Below are 21,763 nucleotides of genomic sequence, written 5' to 3' on the forward strand. Positions count from 1 at the left end.
TTATTTCTTTTCTTTTAATTTTATTTAAATTGAAGCGAAACACAAAATTCAAATGTCATGAAAAACGTGGGTTGTCTCAGCAAGGGCTGCGCCATCTAGAAATCGAGCTGGAAATTTAATCTATCGTTTCTCAATCTAAAGAAAAACTCGTTTTGTTATCATCTCTAAGTCTCATCAAAATGTACCGTAACGAGTTTGAGTGCGCCTTTTTATTTTAAAAATTTTCTACCATTTATTTAATATAGCGAAATGGAATTATTTCTATCTGATTATCTGCAGCGTGCAGCACAGCTCCGGGGCAAAGCATTTTTTCTTTATTGGCAAGCGCTTTGCATACAATTGACCGCTGTAGTAACAATTGCATCATCCCGCATAGACTGTGCGGCACATTTGCATAAACATTTCGTCCATTATTTCAGTCCCGGTCAAAAGTGGCCACCTCTGCGAAGTTATAGTGATTGCGAGTCTTTCAATTGAATGTTTTATTTATTCGCGTTTTCTTTCGGTTCAACAAAAACAAGTTTAACATTAAGGAATTCGTGCTGTCATTTTGATAGGGAGAAACATTAATTCGTCATTTGTGGAAAATGTCAATTTGGTTATTGACGTTGCGCTCAGCACCTTATTGTCACACGCTTTCTTCCGTATTGTATTGTAGGAAATGATTTGGGAATAACGAGTCGAGTTGGGCAACTCTAACGAAATGTGGATCGTTCAAATTCAAATGGTCGTTGGCTCGTTAATATTCCGGTTTTTGGACAAAGTCGACGGTTCCAGTGCTAGCAGGAACATCAGCAGCGACAACAGAATCGACTGCGGGAGCATCGGCAGGAACTGAAGGTGCAGCGGCGTCGCTATTAGTGCCAGAGAGTTCAGTAGCTTCTACAGCGGGAGCCGTGCCGTTGGCCTTTTGTCCTTCACGCCAGCCCAGATAATTGCTGCCGTAACCACTTTCTGAGAATCGTAAAAAAAGATTGGCAAACAAATTCACGTAAAACTATCAGATAAAATCTAATGGCCGATGATTTCAGTTGGATTCAATTTTTACCGATGGATAAGCTGTTGTATCCCGAGCTTCCGTATCCGGTAGTTCCGTGCTGGACTTGGTTGTTGTTGTTGCCGTACAGCCCTCCCGTGTTGTAGCCGGTGTTGGTGCCGTACCCGTTGTTGTTTCCGTATAGTCCCGTGTTGGTGCCATATCCGTTGTTGGAGCCGAAGCCGGAATTGCTGGTTCCCGATCCGAATCCAGCGTTTGATCCCGTATTGTAGCCAGTGTTTCCGTAGCCCGTGTTTCCGTACCCGGCATTAATACCAGTATTGGTGCCATAATCTGTGTTTGTTACGTAACCGGCATTGCCAGTGTTCGTTCCGTATCCGGAATTCGTCCCATATCCGGTGTTACCGTAGCCGGTGTTGGCGTTTCCGGTGTGGCCGAACCCGGTGTTACCGTAGCCAGCATTTCCTCCAAAAGCTATATAATGAATCAAACATTAAATCATTTGCCATCTTTAAAAGATAAGAACAATGAACTCACTGCCGCCGTAATTGGAGTTTCCTCCGGCATTGTACCCCTGATTGTTGTATCCACTTCCGCCATATCCTGCTAAAAGATCAAAGGGTTTTTTTTTTAATAATACGACTTTCATTTTTCATTTTTTAAGACGTTGCGTACCTCCGTTGTTGTTGGCGTAGCCATTATTAGCTCCGTAGCCGTTGCTGTTCTGGTACTCCACCTTTTGCTGGGTGTTGTAACTGCTACTCTGTTGCTGGTGGCTGCTGCTCTGCTGCTGGTAGTTGGTGCTGCTCAGCTGGTGACCTATCACACCAAATATTTATTGTAGATTGTACCATTGTCCAAAAGTCTTATTGCATTACCTGCTGATTGGTGGCCAGAGTTGGGACGATATCGCTCGTCGACGTTTTCACCTTCAGCCAATTCGGATTGGGCGAGTAACTCTTCGGCGACAATTCCGGCTACTTCCGGCGAGATGACAAGTTGCCCTTCCTCTTCAGGGTAGGGCATGGCAACGGCCAAAGTCACCAACATCAACTGAAATCAAAATTTTCATGTTGAATTTCAACTTTAGTCAACGCTGTTAATTATTTTTTAAATAAAAGAGACTCACGGTTAAGATGAAACGAGACATGATTGCTTTGTTTAGCGGCGGATGGGATTCCGGCGAAGGGATGTGGCCGCTGGGACGGTTGGAGTGCGGATGTTTCTCATTCGGCTGAATCCCGACGGTATTTATAGTCAAACGAAAGGTGGGATGGTACACACAGTAGAGAAGGAGGGGGGCAACAGTGCTGCTAAGGGTGGCGAAGAAAAATATGGGAAAAAGATTATTCAAACCACCTTGAAGAAAACAACAAAAAGGTTTGGTGGTTGGCTGGGGGAAAACCAAAAGGGGAGGAAAAAACCCATCGACTTTCTTAGCGTATCTTTCTTAGCTTCTTCCTCTTCTTCGTGTTCCGCTGCCTACCGAGTAAAGTCGACACTACCAGGCACAATAGAAAAAAGAAGAAATGAAAAACAACACGTAACAAAGGTGTGTGCGGATATAACTGACAACAACACGTGATGGCCGAAAGGCGTTGGATGACTGGCTGGGGTTTTCCTCCGTGACGCCACACAGTCAAAACAGAAAATAAAAATAATGGCATTTGCTCTTGTGGAAATCCATCAAATGCTGAGCCGAGTGTCTTCCTGATTTCGTAATAACGCCAAACGTAATACTTGTTTAAATGTGTTACGAGCTATTACGTGGATGGGATTTCCACTGTATGCAAACACAATTCAAAGAAATCGATTTTCTGCGGAACAAATCGGAATAAGTAATATACTGATCAGAGGTTTTTCAATTAAAATAAGAAGGAAAAAGGGATAATGAATAATTGACATTTATTGGGTAGTGGTTTCGGTAAGTGGGTAAACGGACGTTAATAGTGCGGTCTAATACAATTGTCCAACCGTTTAATCAGGTAACCAATTGTCCACTTTCCTTGGTGACAATTATACGGTTATTGGGGGGAAATTATGGATGCGTAGGATTATAGCGGCTATGGATTCGGTGGAGGTCCATGGAAAGAATGTTTCTTTTTCAAATCGATTTCAGTTTAAAATATGGTCGCGCGTTTTTCCGACATTTTCAACGAAGCGAATCACTTTTCTATACATTCCACAAGATTTTTCACGAAGCAAAAATCATTTAAAATTTTTCCCTCGTGGATATTGCCATTTTTTTTTAATGCATCCGATTTATGTTAGATGTCATTTATGAATGTCGTTAAAGTCATCGTCTCTGGCATGTAATTTCAACTTAAATGAAGAGTTGAAGACGGCGACGAGTGGCATTTCCAGCTTCTCGCATGAATAAATTTACTCAGTTTTGATATGAAATTGTGAAATTCGAATTGTACTCGGGTTGAATTGCCCGTGAGTCAAAACGATGAGCGTGGTTTTTTTGTTTCAGATTTCATCATCAATGTAATTTCTCATCTGTAATGAATTTACTGCTGCATTTGTAAACTGTAAAGTCTGTCTAAATAGCGGACTTGGCATTACATTTTACAGCCGTACAACAGCTAGCGCAAAAGGTGAAAAAGTACAAATAGATCTGCGGCTAAATACTATAAGCGTTTGAAACATTTGCGCTTGTGTGTAGTCCTCTATAAATATAGCACGCGCAGCCACAGCAGGTGACAGAAAGACAAGTTAGGGGGAAAGATGAAGAAAAAAACAAACTTTATAGCCTGCTGCTGCCACCGTAGTAAATGAGCGGCTATTTAGTTTGGACTCTGATACCTGTGACTTCAATGTTTCTGCAACTTGTGCCTCATTAGCCACATCTAAAGTATCGAGAAGTTTTTATTCTTTTTTTAGAAGTAGAGCACGGAATGGGTATAAGAAAAATACCGTTTGTTTTTTTCGGTTTTGTTGGGTGAAGAAATCGTTTCGTGAATTAGTGTTGTGAGTGGACGTCACCAGTTAACTAGCTATAAAGACCACCTCAAAGATTTCGTGTTGGTAAATTCGCAATCGGTCTCTCTGAGATAACTGACAACATGCAGAAAATCATTCGTCGCGTTATTCGACTGGCTTCATTATTGGTAATTTATTTTTTATTTTTAGTTTAAATTTTTGATTCAGTAACATGTGTTTCTCTGAAATTCTTTTGTGATTTTTATATCTTTTTATATCTGAAATCAAAGGTTTTTTTACCCAGTCTGTTACAAGCTTTTTCTCTGTCGGTGTCCGATGAAAAGCGAGTAGCAGATCCCGAACGGTGGAAAGGCTACGTCTTTGATGACGTGAGCGACTCAAACTACCATTTTGTCAGCAAACAAAATCTTAACCTTTATAAGTTGCGCAACAAAGCGTCAGCAACAGTATCCAGTGGTAAAAACGGATACAAGTACTCGAAAACCAAAGCCCCTTCATACGGCCAGAATAATTTAAATCAATATGGGAATAGTAAACCAAACTGTACTGATGAAGGTAACATGATCGGACTTTTTAAATTTTTATTAATCGCTGCATTTTGAAACGGGTTGATTTATTTTATTTCTCAGATGAAGAATTCGATCAACGAAAGAAGATTTGGAAAGCAAGTCTGATCCTGGGGTCGGTTGGCTTGGCCTTAAGCAAATTGGGTCTCGTTTCAATTGTTTCGCCATTTCTGTTTGTGGAGGATACCACAACATCAACGTCAACAACATCGACAACATCAACTAGTACATCAACATCTACATCAACTACTTCAACATCAACCACTTCCACATCCTCCACTTCAACATCAACAACATCGACCACTACTACCCCTACGACCACAACATCGAAAAACAACGACACCAACAACAACGACAACAACTCCAACAACTACAACGTCGACGATAACCACAACTATTGCGCCTAGTATTTATATGTTTAATTCATACATCAACACCTTTTTAGAGGTCGTTTTGACAAAAAAAAAACTTAATTTCAGTCACGTGCACCACGACGACGACAGCGACAGCCGGAGATTACAAAACCATCCGAAATCCCGGGGCACAAGTGGCACAGTGTCTTGCCATCACGGTACCTGTTGGCAGCAAAATTCAAATTACTTGCACGGTCGTTTATACGCAGGCTGGCACGTACACTATGGTAAGTCGTGATACAACAAGCTACATGGAACAATTTCTTTGATCGTGCGCCAATATTTGGCAGTTTTACACGAACGGCGGAACAACTCTCATCACCGGTATGGCCGTTGTGGGAACAACGTACACGTCGACGGACAACACGCTGACTATTGAATCCCTGGCCGGCAGTTCCAATGCTGAGACGCTATGCTGCTCATGGACAACAGTTTAATAGAACCGCATCGTTGAACTACAAGAACTCAAAAAGCTACAAGAGAATTTGATTTCAGTTCAATTCTGCAATGTCTTGTAATCACAGCTATGCCTCTTGTTAATAAATGATAGGCCTTTATGATGTGATAGTGGATAAAAATTGTACACAAAATTTTAGCTAAATTGCCGTAGTCCATCTCAACAAATGGCCATCGACAATTGTCCAATTGTCCTGTTGGAATGTAAATTTTTCTTACTCAAAGATTGTTTCAATTATTTCACAACTGTGGACTGATTTGTTCGTTTTAGCCCAACTTATTTAATGTCTCTCAATTGTTTTTGGCAGTTTTACACTCGCAGCGGAACCTCCCTCATCACCAGTACGGGCACAACAACATTTACGACGACGGACAACACGCTGCTTATCACTTCTCTTGCCCGCAATGCCCTTAGTGAGCTGCTTTGCTGCTCATAGGCAACTATTCCATAGACACAAAATGTTACACTGCAACAAACGTAAACACAATTTTTTTTTAGTGCCAATTGTATTGAAAAAAGAAGAAAAATAAGAACACACGCCTCGTAAACGGTCAGTAAAATTTCATTCCGTGTTATTGCTCAAGTTCTTGCTTCAATTGCAGATCCATAAAAATGTTTCTTTAATTCTTGGGGGAGATTCCGTTGACGAGAACGCCCAAAGCGCCCTTCCAGGAGGCCAAATCGTCGGAAGAGACACCGCTGGCAGCCAACGACTCCATCAGAAGGCGACCAAAGTCCTGAAATAAGAAAACAGATTTAGCTTATAAGTTGGAAAATAACAATCAAATAGGCGTATCTCACCTCCCAAGCACTACGGGGAATGCTACGAGCGGCGTGGGTGTAGCGCATGTAGTTGATGTTGCCCAAAAGTTGCAGCTTGTCGCCGGTAGCAGAGACGATGGTGTCCAGGCGGTCGGCGACCAGGGCGACTTGTTTGTTGTACTCGGCATCGCCATTCAGGGATCCCACAGGGACATTGGCGAACTTGGCAAAGTATTTCTGGATGCGGGGAGTCTCCTTGAAGAGCCTTTTATCAAAAAGTTAATAACATTATAACATTAGATTACAGTAAAGTTTAATTAGATTCATTACTTGATCAAGATGGAAGAGACCATGGCGTTGCGGCCGCTCCTGATGTTCTCCCAGCTCCTCTGGACGTCACGGATTTGACGGGCGGACAATTTGGTCTGGGGATCAGCCAAATCGTCGGGGTTCCTTTAAAGTTAAATGCCACCATGTAAAATTTGCGCCAGTGTTTTTTTTTACAGACAACCAGGAATTACTTGAGGGTCTTGGAGATACCGGCAACCAAAGCGGCAAGTCCGTTCTTCCAGGCGCTCTTGGCCTCGGCGTTGAAGGAGCTGCCCAGCTCTTCAGCGAGGACTTCTTCCAGGATGGCACCGAATTGCTACAAATGTTTCATATTTCATTTCAATTCAATATTTACTTTTTTAGAAATCTTCTTTGATTTAGCAAACCTCGAACATGATGGGAGTAGCACCGCGGGACTGATGGGCTCCTCCGAGAGCGTTGAGTTGGCTGGCCATCAACTCCTGGCTGGCCAGGGACTGGATGACGACGTTCAAACCGGCCAAAATGGTGTAAGCCTGGGCCAAGAAGTTGCCGTTGGTCAACAATTCGTTTTGGGGGACGCTGGCGAACTTGCTGAACATCTTCTGGTATTCGGGATGGGCCTTGATGAAGCGGAAAAGAATCTGAGGAGGAACATCGCCGTCTCTTCTGGCCTGGTCCCAGGTCTTGCGGATGACACTGCGGTCGTGAGCGCTCAACGAGAGTCCACCCTCGCTGTCATCATCGGCCGAGACAGTAGTGACGGAAGTGGTGACGGTAGTCGTGGTGGTTGCAGACTGACAAAAAATATTTCAATCTAATGAACATCAATTGTAATTGTAGGAGCGAATAAATTGGGACTTACCACGCTGGCGAAAGCGACAACGGCCAAGAGAAGGGCTAGTTTGAAAGCCATTGTTATACGAGTAGAAGAAGAAGAGTTTAGCTCTGGAAGTATCAGTCAGCTAAGTGATGTCTTCTCTAACATTTCCAGTTGCCTTTTATAGTAACAGACTCTCGGCCGGGAAGAGATGGAGAATGGTTTTAATGTGGCTCACGTGATGATTTGCATGCGCAAATGAGACTTTGACATTTTAACTGATGTCAACTGTCGGGTCATCCAGTTTAGTCTGTGCAGTCCATACTATATTCCGGCTAGAAGGGAACTACGTGATGTCCAACACGTTCGGTTTATCTCTCCGGTTGGTGGTTGGCGGATTTTGTTCTGGATGCGCATCCCTGTCTCATTCTAGGTGTAGATTTCCGATGGATTTGTTTCATTGCTGAATTTTTGCAGGTAATTTTTTTAATTGTCTTTATAATGGTCCTTTATAATTTGTTATTTTTATTTGACAGGCTAAAGGGACTAAATCTGACTTAGACTTTGGCCCCGCTGTTTTGAAAATCGTTTCGTCTCGAGCCTCTGTTTACATTCATGCGTCCAAAACATTTGACACGTGCGATAGGGTCATCAAAAAGGTTAGTCGGGTGATATTTAAAAAATTTAGAATCAACAAGGCCATAAGAATGCTGTGGGCTTGTATTAATTTTACGTACGTGATACAAGCGATGCGCTGTTTTTGTTGACTAATAATTCACTTGTAGATATTTACATTAACGATACCATTTCCAAATTTAGTTTAATCTGTATTTATTTATTTATCTATTAAAATATGCTTTTATTTTTAATACGCGCACGTGTGAATGTCAGACAGAGGAGAGTAGCATTTGCTGTGAAAATGTTTCGGTTTCAACTGGTTAGTTCCCATTCCAATATATAAGCCTTTATGTTTTTGAAATGTTATCTGTTTCCCTGTAGCTAGTATACGCGGTCGCTGGTGATGCAAAATGATGCAGCACAATAGGTGAAGAAGCCTGTAACAACGACACTTATTAGACGAAAAACCTCAAAGGTGTATCGACGATGAAGCAAACAGCCAACGCCCTCAAAAGATTTGGTTCTTTTCCATCCTTGCCCCAATTATATTAAGTAAGAGAAATGAAGATTTGCATCCGGAGGTGTTACGCCACTTCCACGAATACGCGCATCCCCTTTCTAACCTTTGCCATTCTTAGATGTAAGATGTTTCATTTCAATTTGTCTAATTCCAATTTTATTCTGCATTGATTTGTATTGATTTGTGGTTGCGTTATTGCCATTGGCATGGCCATTGCAGTAACTCTACGCTCTATTTCGTTTTAAAATGAAAAATCAATTTGACAAATTACCGCTGCGAGGTCGACCTTGGCATTTCCGGATTTGGGTTGGAAACCAAACTTGCCCTCAATCTCATTTCCGATAGCTATTATTAAGTGTCTGTCAGTTCTGAATGAATGTTACAAGTGCTCTGGTTGTTTTTTTATTACCTCGTCGTGGCAAACACGATTCGATATATCCGTATCACGTGACAGCCTTGAAAATCCATGCCCCATTGAATAACTCTGTTATAATAATTTTTGTTTTAACGCCTGTTTGATATACGGGATTCTGACGTAAAATGTTTTCGATAATTTTTTTTTTATGAATTAATCGTTGCTTCGGGTTCTTTTACGCATAACGCTAGTAGGGATATTACATCATTTGGATGGAGTCGGACCATTTCTTCACGGACCTATCCTTCAAATCCCATCATCAGGATATGTAATCAGCAGTCAACCGTAAAACGATTTCACAACCTTGCAAGAAAAGGAAGGCCAATGTTGATAGGTAGGTAATTATTTCCCTTGGTGAAAATCGTATAAATGTGCTACCGACATTGTAGAGTGCCAATATTCTCACTTCACCAGTTGAAGCAACTAGTAGTATCAACTCAAGCAGCATGCATCTCTTAAGCTCTATCATGGTAAACTTAAATTAAATTTAATTGCACTAATTGTTTACAAATCCTTGATAAATAATGGTTTGTAATTTTCTTATTATTACGTAGTTTGTAGTTGGAGCAGTCGTGCTCTTTACTCTTAATGGAACGGAATCCTTCGCCCTCGGTCGCAATGTTACCACCTTCTTAGACGACGATTATCACGATGCCAACAGCAACGAGACATCCACAGACGACTATTACCTAGACAGTCTGGAGCTCACCGATAATCAGACTTCACTCGAAGACGTCCATCCGCACGATTCGTTGGAATTCAACAGCCGATTAGTCAAGCGTGATTTGGAGTTTGCACTGCTCGATCAGTCAACTAGTAACGGAAGTCTTGTCCTGGTATTAACTGACGACGGATTATCCTTGGAAGACGTAGCAGAGCAGGAAGACCAAGCCAATCCTACCATTAGGGTCGACCATCTTCCCCTGGATGACTTACATCACCTGCGCATCGATTCCTTGGAAGTTGTGGACGATTTTGACAAGCGTCATGTTCCCGCTGGTGATGCTGGCCTGCTAATCGTACAAGGTGCGGACGGAAGTGAGCACGCCTTTCTAACGGACGGTCATCATTTTGACGATTATTCTTTGGAAGTTGTCAGTAATCACGACGAACAAGTCTCACTGCTTTCGGCCTTGGATCAGCAGCCGCTTACTGGAGTCTTCACCCATCCATTGTCCGACGATTTGTATCTCGTCAAGGAGTACCTGGGCGACTATTACTTGTGGGAAATGGAGGACGAATTGGCCAGAGCATACCTGTCGCAATCCGTCAATCTCAACGATCCAATCGTGTTCCACTTGACTGATGATAGACGACCCAAGAAGCTAAGTGCAGTTCATTTTGCTCAATTTACACCTGTGCAATCAGTCTTGAACGATCGGATTCATGCCACCAGCCCTGCACTTTAATTCGTGTTACATTACGTTCGGACATGAGGGTTGTTTTCAAATGTAAAGTATTTTGAAGGATTCCGACACGTCGTATTATTATATTATAGCATCACTTTTCTAATAACACTTGTTTCCAACAATTGTATTGAATTGCATAGTTTGTTTTTGTTACATGGCATCAGATATCGTATCAGATATAATCAAATAAAAACAACAAAAGAAAATCTTTGAGATAATTTCACCTTGTTGTAAAAAATCGACCTTTTTTACCCATCCCAGGTCATATCAATTTTCAACGTTTTAGCTTTTTAATGCTGTGACCAACATCATCTGAATTAATTTTTTTTTTTTAATGACAGACAATTTTGCTCTGTGTGTCTTTATCGGGTAAAGTATACCTGGTGCAGGTAACTCAAACATTCAGCTGGGGCTAAGGCGAAACAAATAGGCTACTGCAGACGAGGGGGGGGAGGGTATATAACCACTGTCCTGTGCTCGTCGTTTTACGGACTCCAATATATAGGCACTCTTTGCTGTATTAAGAGTGGTTCCGATTACGGTTTCCAGTATTTGAAATTGGAGGAGTCCGCGGGCTAAGCAATAGGCGCTATCTTCATTCTTTTGCCGTCTGGAGCGCTGTTGCATCAAACGATAGCGTGGCGTTTTCTAAGCTCCGCCTTCGCTTCGTTAACGATAGAAAAACGTTAGGGTAATTTTGAAGGTGTCAACTGTGAAGTGTGAGCTCTCATTCTCATTTCCGTAGTCAAAACATAATATTATAGAAACAAACTTCTTTGGTCGTGCTTGTGATCGTTTTTCGAATCCAAGTTTTGTCAATTTTCCTAACCTTTGACCAAAACAAAAATGATTAGTCCTACACGATGCCAACATATGGAAAAATTTTCTGTCTATTACCCATATGGAGACCTTCGAGTTCGAAACGTACTGAAAGATTTCAGGGATCAAAGCTTTAGTGAGAAGACTAACAGTAAAACTGCTCAGGTATTTTAACATGCTTTTAGGTTTTAACAGGGCATTTAGGTCTTAATTCTTACCTTGTTGACCATAATTAATGTAGGTTCTCTTTCTTGGATCTGGGGAGGACATGAGGAAAACTCTTCTGGCAACAACAGTTGAGCATGTCAACAATTTTCACTTCCATCTTAATACCGATTGTCCATCAATTGTGGCTCGCAACATTATGATCTTGAAAATTCTGTCAGCTCAAGATTTCGATCCCAATAAGGAAGAAGATTTCAGCTTTCTGTGGGATGTTTGGTATAATACCGAGTGGCCAGAGATCACTAGAAAACGATTTCTCATTGTTTTAAATGATCTGTTGGATGACAAGTTACCAGAAAATGTTACTGTTCCTGATCCAAACCATTACAAAAGTCTGAAGAAAATCTGGAAAGTTTGGTACACCATTTCTTCAAGAAACCAATCCGAATCTGAAATGCTGTTGTGTAAAACCAAGATGAAGAGGTAACTCAATTTCAATTACATTCTTTAACTTGAACCTAAATTGAAAACATTCACACTCTAGATCTGAACTTTTTGTAACATCACACGAAACCACCGTTCTCCCCCCTCGCAATTCAGATGAAAAAATAACCCATGCCAAAGCTTTTTCAAGAGCAGTAAACGAGATCACCAAGTATTTAATGAAGAGAAATTCGATTGGAGACCTGGAAGACTCTTTGGGGCGGATAATTGAGCAGGAATTTCAAGCTTTTTACGAAAGAGGCAGCTGTCGACTCCAAAATGAATTGGAAACTGTGTGTATTAATTCGTCGTTTCTAAATAATGTAATAATGTAAGTATTTATATTGCGCCTTTCCATTATATGCTCAAAGCGCCTTCAGTTTCCAATTTAGATGTGATTGAACACACCACAGTATATTTAACGTCATATCCTTGAAAGCAATCAAGAATCCTGTGTTATGCATGCTGCCTCAAGGGCGCTACTTACAGTTTTATGACGGGTTCAGCTGGGGTTCGAAACCAGAGCCTCATTGCCTTTTTCCAAAGTGTTGACGCTCTAGTCAACTACACCCCACATCTAAACCCTGACACCGAGCAATGGGAAGTCCACTACTCATCGTGCCCATTCCTTGGCTATCTTCCATTATCGCAAGATCAAGAACTAATAACCTCAGTCAAAGAAAAAATTCTTCTACCCACCTGCCAAAAAATTCTGAAAGACACAGTGAATTCCTACCGAAGTCGTATTGCAGACATCCAAGTATTTTTCCACTTAGAAGATACCCTGGAATTTTGTTTCACGAACGCAAACAAGTTTGACGTCATCGACTGTTCTAGCGCAGATTGTTTCGGACTTGCTAATATCCTCAACGCTGCAAGTGGAAGATTGTCGAATAATCCGGGAGCCGTTTTGTTTACTAGAAGTACAGAGTGGGAAAAATTGGCTCCTACTGTAGAGCTGTACGTCGAGCATGTTCTTTGCTGCCCTTTGAGGATGATCCCCACAATTTATGGATTACAACTGAATGAGCACGTGGAACTAGGATCCCGGTATCCACCCAGTTTTCATTTTACCGCCGTGGCAAACCTTTCCTGGCAGAAAGCCATTCATTTTCAGAACATTGTTATGTCTCCTTCCTCCTCTTTGACGGATTTTTTGAACAAGCTGGCCCAGAAATGTTTTGTTAGCGAGCGCTTTCCCAAGCCCAGTCAGGTTTCAAGTTACCAAATGGCAGTGTTAGAGAGGCATCATTATTCTCCGTTAACATTTCACTACATCGTCAGCTCCATGAATCAGCGCCTTGGAGGAGATCACTGGATTAAAGATGCTCACCTATTGGATACTCCTGCCCTTTTCAACATGACAAGACGTACAACGGAGGCCTGGGAAAAGGGCCTGGAAATTTTGAAGATAACAGCAGAAATCCCCATCAACTCTATTAACGAAGATGCATTTAAGGTTTTAATTCAGCAATTGGGTTTACCTACTTTTCGCTTGGTTCTCATGCCTTGTAGTGTGACAGCTAGCCATTTTATTCACGGAATCGTTCTCAAGAGTTCAAGCATAACTTTTTCCGGTTCGATTGAATCTCACGTCATCGACAATTTCTCACTAGAGATAAAAGAAAAAAGCAAGAAAATTGTCGCTACCTTCTTAATTGCGTCTGCTCACAACCTTCCTGAAGCGTACTGTGTATACGTGATTGACAGTATGCATCATTGTCCTCTGCTCAACTTTGGTTCTCTGAAATCCATGCACACTGAAAAGTTTCATCTTCCTTACCCGTTTTCTCGTCCGACACTTTCCCCTGATGTTGTTCCCTGTCTTGGGGCATCGGTCATGAAAGTCACCAGCTGTATCGAGTCCGAGAATGAATTCAAACTGAAGATAATCTTCGATTGCAACGAAGATGTTTCAGGTAAATTTGTTTGCGTTTATTGCTAAGTGAGCAGTTAAATTCTTTTTCGTTCGATTTTAGGTCTAACACTTTCCACTGACCAAGTACTACCGTGCATGTCTGCCCATCAAGTTACTATATCTCTAAACACGCCTTCCAAATGGAATTCTTTGACTTTGTCATTTCCTTATCCAATTCTTGTCAACGAAATCAGCGCTATTCTTCATAGTACTGACCGTTTAATTGAATTGGTATTGAAGAAAGGATGGTGGGAGCCGTGGCCAGTTGAGTTCCAATCGAACGAAGAATGGAAATGGAATGTTGATTCTTTGAAACCTTGGGAAAATCATGCGAGTCGTTCCATTTCGGAATTTGGCTGGTGCAACGCGCTGAACTTCCATCTCAATTTGCAATTTAACTTGGATTTTAAATTTAATGACCCAAAACCAACACGAGATGTATCTCCAATCATAGAACCGTCCCTCTGGAATTTGAGGGCTGAGCAATTGAAAGAGAAAGAAGCTTTGCAAACTCTCCGGAAAAGGTTCAAGTCGCTTCTTTTTAACCCAGCTACACCAGATCTCGAATATTTTGGTATTCAACCAACTGGATCGCCAAATACGGATTGCTGCATCTTGGTTTTAATCCACAAGGCCCTTCTCACTTCTCCTCTGGGCAGTCCGATTCGATTGTTGACTGTGATTGACGAACAGATGGCTAATATCCTTATGGAAAAGGAACAGTTAAATGAGGAGACATACACGGAGGAGTACGATAGAGCTATCGAGTGTATCGCAGGAAAAAGTGGCTCAGTTATCTCTGTTGAACCCTACGAATTGATGCTATGGAACTTCATCTTGAGACTCAACTCGACTAAAATCGTGCCTGGTTCAGAGCAAACAAGACACCTTGCTTCGGGAATGAACAGCTCTTGGTTGTTTGCTACGTTCGTGTCTCCCCTTTACGTCGATGGTCTTCTTAATTTTAAAAACGTCCGCGCGCAGTTCTCTACAAATGATTCGACTAGTGCCGACAAAAATTGTTGTGGAGCTTGCAAGAAAGTCCCCCAAATTCCGAAGCGTTGCAGTCGCTGCCGTTCCATCGTTTATTGCAGTGTCGAGTGTCAGCGCAGTAATTGGTCACAACACAAACTGCTGTGTAAGCGCAAGTAGTAAAAACAAACCAGCACATCCCAAGTCCGTTCTTGTTCAATTTTTCATTATTAATTTTGCGGTAAATTTAATTTTTCGTACCGCAATCTTATTGGAACGTTGATTTAAGCAAGTGTTTGATTGTCGCTGACTGTTTTTTCATGGAAATTGGTATAACTTGTTGAATTCAGAATAAAATCTTCATTCAGAAAAAGAATCTCGTGGTTACAGTACTGAAGTTTGATATTTATCCGAACTCGCGTGGCAACAGCAACAGAGTGACCCTACTTTTTCAATGAGTAAACAGAGTCTGGAGTTTAAAACGTTGTACAACTTAGTGAACTATAATAATCTATTAGCTTTAAACCTTGTGTCTGTGTAATACTTTCTAAATCAGGCCCTTTTTGCGAGTTGCAAACGAATTGTTACTTGCACGTTTATTTTAGCTAACGATGGCTTTATCATAGCCTTGTATCATTTTGAGCTGTCAAATTAGTTAGTTTCAGCTACTTTGTCCTTCCCTGTAAAAATGTATCGGCAGTTATTGTGTGTTAACTTTTTGGTGATGACTGACGATAGCTATTCCACCAACAAAGCTTAATTGTTCGATGATGGTTTTTTTTTCCTACTAAATCTATTTCACGGAGATGACGAATATTTTGGTTTATTTTTTTTCCGTCCCACTCTATGTCCGTGGATGCTAAGGGCTGTCACTAGGTGGCTAAATATTTCAGTGTGTTTAGGGATTCAGCCCTTCTATTTTGTGTTGGTATTGGGGGAGGGGATCAAAGTTTTGAGACGACTGACTTTCAACTAGTTCTTTTCCATCGAGACGCTGGCCGAGAAGGTTACTTTAGTTATTTCTGGGTACTTTCTTTCCCGACATTGTTCTTCATAAAAAAGGTAATTACTGCTTTGATTCTAAATGTATGTTTTTTATAGTTAATTTACGATCTTAAATTCATACTAGCCAATTCAAAGTGGCCATGCCTGTTGTACACTTGTTCAAAATGTCGTCTCTTGCTCCATGTTGCACGTTTCGTCACACGTCAAAGTACTTTAGAACAGTGCAAGTAATAATGTTGAATAGCGTAATAATCCTAAAACTTTGTTTCCATAATAAAATTCTGTAATTGAGTTAGAGATTGAGTTTTTTAGATAACTAATTATTTAACATTTGTTATCTGAAGTTACACATCATTTGGAAATAGTTTCTGTGATTTGTTTTGTGAATTTTTGCAGTTGAGAAATGATGAGCACTTGGATAAAGCTTGCGAAAGCATGCACAGTTAAGAATAATTTGAGAAGTTTCTTTTACTAATCTAATTTATTTTTTGACAGGTTGGTGGAGATGTTTCTCAATGTGCCCAAGTCAGCAAGATGCCTGTAATTGTATCATATTGTGAGATGAAAATGGGAAGAAAATGGAAATCTGAAATGGTAACAATTTACGTGAAAAACACCTTCAGTGGGTTTGCATTTTGCTTAACTTGTTTATGTTCTTTGCTTAGAAATAAGTAGGGTATAATACTTTGATTTAGATGACATTTGACAATTACTAATTGTGTCTAATTAGAGCCTTTGTGAAAAGTAATTTTCTTTAAACAATAACTTTCTTAGACAGAATTGAATTTTAATTTTTTTATTTGTTTGAAAATGTTTTGGGTTAACTCATGTTCTTTTGCTTTATTAGATTCCTTTGTAGATTTGGTGTTGAAGCTGTTAATGGTGGTGATTTCTGGTGTGCAGTGGTGTGGAAGTCATTTTCTGATTGAGAAATGCACTGATGTGAAGTTTCTGCAGACTTGCTGTTCAACTTCAGACTTCGAAAAACAATGTTGGTGTTGATGCAGTGTTGAGCTGTCTGAAAAATAGTTCGTGTTGCCAGATGACTTTCTGGTATTTTGTTGGTGTGTTCTTCTGCTTCCTGTACACATGTTGAGGTAATGCTGGATGAAAAGTTTATTCAATTATTGACTTTAACTAAATCTCTGTTCTTGTTTCAGTTCAATCGGACGCCGCCGTTTCAAACTTGATCCACTGGTGAAGCTAAGGAGAAGTTGCTGTTATCCAAGACTGAGATTATTCAGATTTAGACAAATTAAAAATGCAAATCTATTGTCCTTTTTCCCTAAGTAAACAAAATGACCTTAGTTGTGTGAAAACCAGGAATGTTATCATGGAATGGGGAATTGTAATGAAATTATATATTATCTATGAAAAAAGTTAAACCACAAACTGAAATGTTCCAACACTTTCTGCTTTTAATCAATAACATGAACTCATTAAAAAAATAAACCATTGAAATCAAAATTGTTTTCTCCTGCATATTAACCACTACACATATTCTTTACATATATCATCCAATAATTTTATTTGTAAATGAAATAACAACCAACCCAAATTTTTATTAATTTCTAAATTTTGCTAAAAACAACCACCATTAAGTCTTTTTCGCAAAAAATTGGCGATGTACGTTTATCCTATGTTTTTTTGTTTATAGAATTTAAACAATTTTTTTATTTTAATTTTTTTATTTATTTTTACATAACCACACATATATTTTATGGCCCCCAGGGAGGGGGGGGCCTGTGACTTTCCCAACCGCGATAATAACATGTGCCGTTATTATTTTGTTGGTGCAGAAAGCCGGAATTTAATCTAGCAGTTGTCGACTATGTCAAATCTGACATGGGGTCAGATTGCCACAATCGTATACTGCACATTGCACAAGTAAGAAGGCAAAAGACAACAGATGAAACCAATTCAAGTCAGAAACTCACTGGCAGAGCAAAACCACAAATAAAAACGGATAAAAATATTTAAAATCAGCAACACAGAATACCACTTGCAAAGCAAAAAACACAAATGAGAACAGACAAGAATATTTAAAGTCAGCAGTCCGGATATCACTGGCAACTTCAGGAGACCGCCAGCACAGCTACTTCTGGGTAACACTGGAACCACACGCTGCATACAACAGTCCAACTAGTCTTCATCACATCTTACACCATCAGGCTGCAACAAGGTAACCAACAGCGGACCTATTTAAGAAAATAAAAAAATTACCATCGGGGAAACACAGTGTGTACACAATTAAACAGGACTCATTAGGATAAAAGAATACAAGGAGTAAGACAAAACTACGCAGTCCAACAGATCTCTCTGATATCTCAAATTTTACAAAGGAAGTTAGAATTGGCAAGGTATTCAAATTGCAAATTGATCTCTAGTCATATAAACAAAGTACTGTAGTAGGAAATTGAATAAAAATAATTACTTTTGCTTTTGCATGGGACGAGACGTACGGGTACAGGCAGCAAGACACACGAGGCACGACATTTCGGCAAAATGAAGAGGCACTCAAATCCGAGTTAGATGATTTAACAAATTGGTATTGAAATCACCTGTAAATTTACACATCGAAATTTAAAATTCAGTATTTAGAACCCTAAGAAATCATTCAATTAACAAGAAATACCTTTTCATTTTGGGAAACGTCACGACCGGCACCTCACTTCTGCTGCGTCAAGGATCAAAATGGCCGAATTTAGTCGCTGAAGATTGACTAGCGCCACCTAGCGACAGCCAATTGGATTGCTTGCTTGCAGACAGCACGCAGCAGCTAAATTTGAATTCGTCACGCCTTTCAGTCTTTCACTAGCTACGAAATGAATCAAGTGGGGATGGACACTAGATTACTCCAGCAGCTTTCCCTATGACACAACACACAAATTCTTTAGTTAGCTATTTTGGATCATTCTCCTCAACTTTTTCAACACAACAATCTATAATATTATAAGCAAGTATGGAGGGTCATTAAGACAAATAATACAACTTACAAATTACAATTTTGTGAAGAAAACAATCATTTTCCTGCCTGTGGCTGAAAGGCAGCAGTAACAATTATCTGTGTTTGAGTTAGAGTTCCAACTAACTTTGGCATCAAACAGTTATGCATGTTGAATCTAAAGGAAATATGTCAATAAACATTCCAACAATAATGCAATAAACTACAGTTAATTGCTACCTACTGCTTGAGTAAAAAACATTCAGGAAAATACAACACATGTTGGTATGCGCCCTGCATCTTTATGTGAATTATTTAAGTTGCCTGATGAAGATTACCCATGGCCTTGATTATGTTCCCATAGCTTTCTCTATGAAAAAAAAAAATAACATTTCATGATATCAAATTAAAGTTCAAAATTTATGAAGGGAGAATAATACTCGTCTTTACTTGTAGAAACATGTTGGAAAAAACAACAAGTGTCCACACTGGGGTATTTAAAAGACCTACCAACATCAATAGAGTAATTACGATAAATATTAACTATCAATGTAAAGAGGTATTCACACAGTTGTGCCTAAACTGTTATGGGTTTTTACCTGTATTAATAGGGTGGAGCATTCAGCAGAACGACGATTTTAATGAAAGAATTGATGGTAGGCTACTTGTACTTGGCTAGTTGCCTTCCGCGTTCCTTCCTACACGTTATAACAAGAAATATGAAAGGTGATCCAACACACATAGGGAAAAAAACACATCACAAACAAGTTGCACAGAAATCAACTTGAATTTACTTATGAATTCATCGGTAAAAATGGGAAAATATGGGAAAACTTTTGACAACCATTCAACAATCTGCCATCACAAGATAAACAAAAACACCTATATCATCTATTGGACACCTCCGACACTTCAAGTCTCAAAAGCGCAATTTAGTTTTTTTTTTAGAAACAACATTGAATTTTTTAATTCTAGTGATATTGTAGATCTTAAATAACATACATTACTGCTTTGCATTATTAAAAATATTCATATATAGAGTACCAAAAATTTTTTCACCGCCACTAGTGTGATTGGTATGGCGACCGTAGAACTCCAACGACAGTAGACCTCCAAAGACATAATTCCTTTTTAAATATTAAAAATACCCGACAATAGAACTCCAGTGCCCGTGCCCGACAGTAGAACTCCACTACGACAATAGAACTCCAATAAATTTTTAAATTATTTTCATGTTCGACAATAGAACTCCATTGAATTTTAAATATTTTAAATGTGGGGTTCTATTGTCGGTGGAGTTCTACTGTCAGCAACCCGTGTGATCTGCCATGCCATGTAACTTAAGCAATTCAGTTCTATAGATACCGATATAACTTGAACGGTGCACTTTTATTTGCCTAAACCTAGCTTGAAATCTTGAGAATAGTACAGAGAACAAAGCTCACTTGCTAGTTTCATGCAAATTTTCCGGAAGTATACCGGAAGTAAGCGATAGCGCCTTAACCATTGAGCAGCCGACAAAATAAACCAAATATTCGTGATCTCCGTGAAATTTGGGGTCGACTAAATGTAATTTAAACGAAATCCAATTTTTGGCCAAAATCGAGATTTTTCCTGAACTATAGGTCAGGAAAATTCTCGAAACCGGAAGTACGCGTACGTAGAAAAGATAACATGAACTTTACAAAAAATTTGACGAGGATCACGAATATGTGGTTCTTTTGTGCTTCAGATGAATATTTACTAAACTACTGACAGAAATGAGAAAACCGGAAGTAGAAAAAAAACCACATTATTAAAAATCTAACAAGTGAGCTTTGTTGCTGTGACACAAAATGACAGATTCCTCATAGAAACAGTAAGAAATTTCTTCAGAGATGAGCAAAGTAAACGTAACTAAATTGATGCTTCTGAGGTGGAAATGATCTAAGGCTATGCTGCCTAGCGTCAGAAAGAAGAAACGTTTAAAAATAACATGAAAACAATGGCCGCTCTAGCTCGGTGACACTGACAAAGAAACGAACAAACAGATGCAAGCAAATAATTTTAATACTCACGTAATATTCTCCTCTCCAAATTTCACCAAGAAGCCACCACGCAGTATCACACGTCACAACAGACGAAAATCCCCAAGGTGTCAAACTTCTACAACAAGGCTGTGATATTCGTTCAGAATGTGCCTTGTCTATGGCATCTGTAAAGTGAACCGAGTAACAGCGATTTGACAGTGAATATCTGAAAGCAAAAACACCCAGTTGGTAAGGTAAACAAACCTGCCAGTTATTCAGAATGTGTTTCTATTCATTGTGGCATATTACAAGGCAACAGCAAATGTTAAAGTCAATCACTGATGGTGAAGATGAAAAATCCTTTCCACACTGCCCTGTCACATAACAGACAACAACAGCATGTTGTCAGCATGTCTGTCGCCGAGTTATGCATTACAAATCACAAGTTAAGTTTTAAAAAATCAATTCAGATTAGGATTTTGAGGTAAGTTTAACCGTTTTTAAATAACACAACATTTAGCTAGTGATTCTTATTGGATTCTTGGCTTAATGCTTTCAGGAAATTTCAGCTAAAGTTTTCGTGTGTGACAAAACAGCATGTCTTCCAAAGCCAAATAATTTCTATTTGCAAGGTACTTATTTTGTCCAGCATTTAATAAAATTACCGTGGCATTTAATATGTATCACATTTCAGGTTAACATTTTGCCAGGGGTATAGAAAACCCCTGATTTTGCTGTCTAGTCGTAGTAAATCTCCAAGACATTGCTGCCTTCCTCAGATCCAATTCTTTGCTGTTATCTATTTTGAGGACATTAACTGCAAGACAATTCTGCCACTCAACTGGATGTGGTGACCAACGAGCAGAGACTAAAGAGCGACAATGTGAATAAGATATCTAAGTTATGTTGCATTAGATCATAGAATAATTTGTTTAATAATCATTATATATATGAATTTGCTTTGTGCCGGAAACTTTGTTTATTGAATTATTTATTACGTGTTTTGTACATTGGTTGCGGATTAACGGAATCATTTTTTAAATCAAAGGAATGAATTTTTAGGTGCATGATTGTGCGATCATTGGTTAAAGTTAACATTCTTACTTACCCCGTCAAGTTCTTTTAAGACAAAAAACGACATTTTATGTTATTTATCAAGTCTCCCCCCTCTTTGCTTTCCCAATCGCGAAGAAATGTTTATTATTTCTTCGACATA

The 21,763-nt window shown here is 39.6% G+C and overlaps 5 protein-coding genes and 4 long non-coding RNA genes across 20 annotated transcripts; 6 read left to right on the top strand and 3 right to left on the bottom strand.

Annotated features, from left to right (window-relative positions):
- Nucleotides 1–467: 467 nt before the first annotated feature.
- LOC124207137 (uncharacterized PPE family protein PPE12-like) lies at nt 468–2,375 on the bottom strand. Of its 3 annotated transcripts, none has more exons than XM_046604445.1 (6): nt 2,127–2,375; nt 1,876–2,050; nt 1,673–1,816; nt 1,535–1,603; nt 1,049–1,471; nt 468–954 (listed from the first exon to the last, which is right to left on the bottom strand). In XM_046604445.1, exons 1-6 carry the CDS (start codon nt 2,145–2,147, stop codon nt 740–742), a joined length of 1,047 nt encoding a protein of 348 aa, XP_046460401.1. In that variant the 5' UTR covers nt 2,148–2,375; the 3' UTR covers nt 468–739. The 3 variants fall into 3 exon arrangements, with proteins under 3 accessions (XP_046460401.1, XP_046460403.1, XP_046460402.1); XM_046604447.1 differs by having other exon boundaries at nt 1,673–1,818; nt 1,881–2,050; nt 2,127–2,275; XM_046604446.1 differs by having other exon boundaries at nt 1,535–1,600; nt 2,127–2,275.
- A 784-nt stretch (nt 2,376–3,159) lies between these two features.
- Nucleotides 3,160–5,550, top strand: LOC124207140 (probable serine/threonine-protein kinase MARK-A). Its single transcript, XM_046604451.1, has 5 exons — nt 3,160–4,110; nt 4,213–4,498; nt 4,573–4,915; nt 4,989–5,149; nt 5,213–5,550. Exons 1-5 carry the CDS (start codon nt 4,066–4,068, stop codon nt 5,299–5,301), a joined length of 924 nt encoding a protein of 307 aa, XP_046460407.1. The 5' UTR covers nt 3,160–4,065; the 3' UTR covers nt 5,302–5,550.
- Nucleotides 5,551–5,866: 316 nt separating this feature from the next.
- LOC124207139 lies at nt 5,867–7,475 on the bottom strand. The gene is made up of 6 exons (XM_046604450.1): nt 7,316–7,475; nt 6,858–7,247; nt 6,663–6,787; nt 6,472–6,594; nt 6,181–6,406; nt 5,867–6,116 (listed from the first exon to the last, which is right to left on the bottom strand). The coding sequence occupies exons 1-6, from the start codon at nt 7,364–7,366 to the stop codon at nt 6,000–6,002; spliced, it is 1,032 nt and encodes a 343-aa protein (XP_046460406.1). The 5' UTR covers nt 7,367–7,475; the 3' UTR covers nt 5,867–5,999.
- LOC124207173 lies at nt 6,323–7,001 on the top strand. Its single transcript, XR_006879813.1, has 2 exons — nt 6,323–6,419; nt 6,481–7,001. It is a non-coding gene; the product is annotated as an uncharacterized LOC124207173 (long non-coding RNA).
- A 1,715-nt stretch (nt 7,476–9,190) lies between the features above and the next one.
- Nucleotides 9,191–10,438, top strand: LOC124207141. The gene is made up of 2 exons (XM_046604452.1): nt 9,191–9,293; nt 9,378–10,438. The coding sequence occupies exons 1-2, from the start codon at nt 9,270–9,272 to the stop codon at nt 10,230–10,232; spliced, it is 879 nt and encodes a 292-aa protein (XP_046460408.1). The 5' UTR covers nt 9,191–9,269; the 3' UTR covers nt 10,233–10,438.
- Nucleotides 10,439–10,911: 473 nt separating this feature from the next.
- Nucleotides 10,912–14,965, top strand: LOC124207126. 2 transcript variants are annotated; one of them, XM_046604427.1, is made up of 5 exons: nt 10,912–11,216; nt 11,293–11,699; nt 11,761–12,013; nt 12,277–13,618; nt 13,679–14,965. In XM_046604427.1, exons 1-5 carry the CDS (start codon nt 11,079–11,081, stop codon nt 14,767–14,769), a joined length of 3,231 nt encoding a protein of 1,076 aa, XP_046460383.1. In that variant the 5' UTR covers nt 10,912–11,078; the 3' UTR covers nt 14,770–14,965. The 2 variants fall into 2 exon arrangements, with proteins under 2 accessions (XP_046460383.1, XP_046460382.1); XM_046604426.1 differs by having other exon boundaries at nt 10,913–11,216; nt 11,761–12,019; nt 12,283–13,618.
- A 540-nt stretch (nt 14,966–15,505) lies between these two features.
- LOC124207166 lies at nt 15,506–17,061 on the top strand. Its single transcript, XR_006879796.1, has 4 exons — nt 15,506–15,651; nt 16,090–16,188; nt 16,442–16,691; nt 16,755–17,061. It is a non-coding gene; the product is annotated as an uncharacterized LOC124207166 (long non-coding RNA).
- A 269-nt stretch (nt 17,062–17,330) lies between these two features.
- On the bottom strand, nt 17,331–20,717 carry LOC124207167. 9 transcript variants are annotated; one of them, XR_006879801.1, is made up of 8 exons: nt 20,596–20,717; nt 19,138–19,236; nt 18,979–19,044; nt 18,779–18,908; nt 18,591–18,716; nt 18,230–18,464; nt 18,029–18,155; nt 17,331–17,792 (listed from the first exon to the last, which is right to left on the bottom strand). It is a non-coding gene; the product is annotated as an uncharacterized LOC124207167 (long non-coding RNA). The 9 variants fall into 9 exon arrangements; XR_006879802.1 differs by lacking the exon at nt 20,596–20,717 and adding an exon at nt 19,598–19,612; XR_006879800.1 differs by lacking the exon at nt 20,596–20,717 and adding an exon at nt 19,583–19,600.
- On the top strand, nt 20,659–21,572 carry LOC124207169. The gene is made up of 4 exons (XR_006879810.1): nt 20,659–20,796; nt 20,860–21,031; nt 21,107–21,179; nt 21,242–21,572. It is a non-coding gene; the product is annotated as an uncharacterized LOC124207169 (long non-coding RNA).
- Nucleotides 21,573–21,763: the final 191 nt, after the last annotated feature.

The sequence above is a fragment of the Daphnia pulex genome, chromosome 11 (assembly GCF_021134715.1).
Source record: "Daphnia pulex isolate KAP4 chromosome 11, ASM2113471v1".
In the NCBI taxonomy this organism is placed as follows: domain Eukaryota; kingdom Metazoa; phylum Arthropoda; class Branchiopoda; order Diplostraca; family Daphniidae; genus Daphnia; species Daphnia pulex.

What these genes read in the sequence shown, in the direction of transcription:
- LOC124207140 (XM_046604451.1), top strand. Translation starts at nt 4,066, where the DNA reads ATGCAGAAAATCATTCGTCGCGTTATTCGACTGGCTTCATTATTG. An exon ending in ACCAAACTGTACTGATGAAG is followed by an intron (nt 4,499 to 4,572) that starts GTAACATGATCG and finishes TTTATTTCTCAG; the next exon opens with ATGAAGAATTCGATCAACGA. An exon ending in AACCACAACTATTGCGCCTA is followed by an intron (nt 4,916 to 4,988) that starts GTATTTATATGT and finishes ACTTAATTTCAG; the next exon opens with TCACGTGCACCACGACGACG.
- LOC124207137 (XM_046604445.1), bottom strand. Translation starts at nt 2,147, where the DNA reads ATGTCTCGTTTCATCTTAACC. An exon ending in CTCTGGCCACCAATCAGCAG is followed by an intron (nt 1,817 to 1,875) that starts GTAATGCAATAA and finishes TTGGTGTGATAG; the next exon opens with GTCACCAGCTGAGCAGCACC. An exon ending in CTACGCCAACAACAACGGAG is followed by an intron (nt 1,604 to 1,672) that starts GTACGCAACGTC and finishes TTGATCTTTTAG; the next exon opens with CAGGATATGGCGGAAGTGGA.
- LOC124207141 (XM_046604452.1), top strand. Translation starts at nt 9,270, where the DNA reads ATGCATCTCTTAAGCTCTATCATG. An exon ending in ATCTCTTAAGCTCTATCATG is followed by an intron (nt 9,294 to 9,377) that starts GTAAACTTAAAT and finishes ATTATTACGTAG; the next exon opens with TTTGTAGTTGGAGCAGTCGT.
- LOC124207126 (XM_046604427.1), top strand. Translation starts at nt 11,079, where the DNA reads ATGATTAGTCCTACACGATGCCAACATATGGAAAAATTTTCTGTCTAT. An exon ending in TGTAAAACCAAGATGAAGAG is followed by an intron (nt 11,700 to 11,760) that starts GTAACTCAATTT and finishes TTCACACTCTAG; the next exon opens with ATCTGAACTTTTTGTAACAT. An exon ending in TGTGTATTAATTCGTCGTTT is followed by an intron (nt 12,014 to 12,276) that starts CTAAATAATGTA and finishes TACACCCCACAT; the next exon opens with CTAAACCCTGACACCGAGCA.
- LOC124207139 (XM_046604450.1), bottom strand. Translation starts at nt 7,366, where the DNA reads ATGGCTTTCAAACTAGCCCTTCTCTTGGCCGTTGTCGCTTTCGCCAGC. An exon ending in GGTATCTCCAAGACCCTCAA is followed by an intron (nt 6,595 to 6,662) that starts GTAATTCCTGGT and finishes TTAACTTTAAAG; the next exon opens with GAACCCCGACGATTTGGCTG. An exon ending in TTCCCCGTAGTGCTTGGGAG is followed by an intron (nt 6,117 to 6,180) that starts GTGAGATACGCC and finishes TTCTTATTTCAG; the next exon opens with GACTTTGGTCGCCTTCTGAT.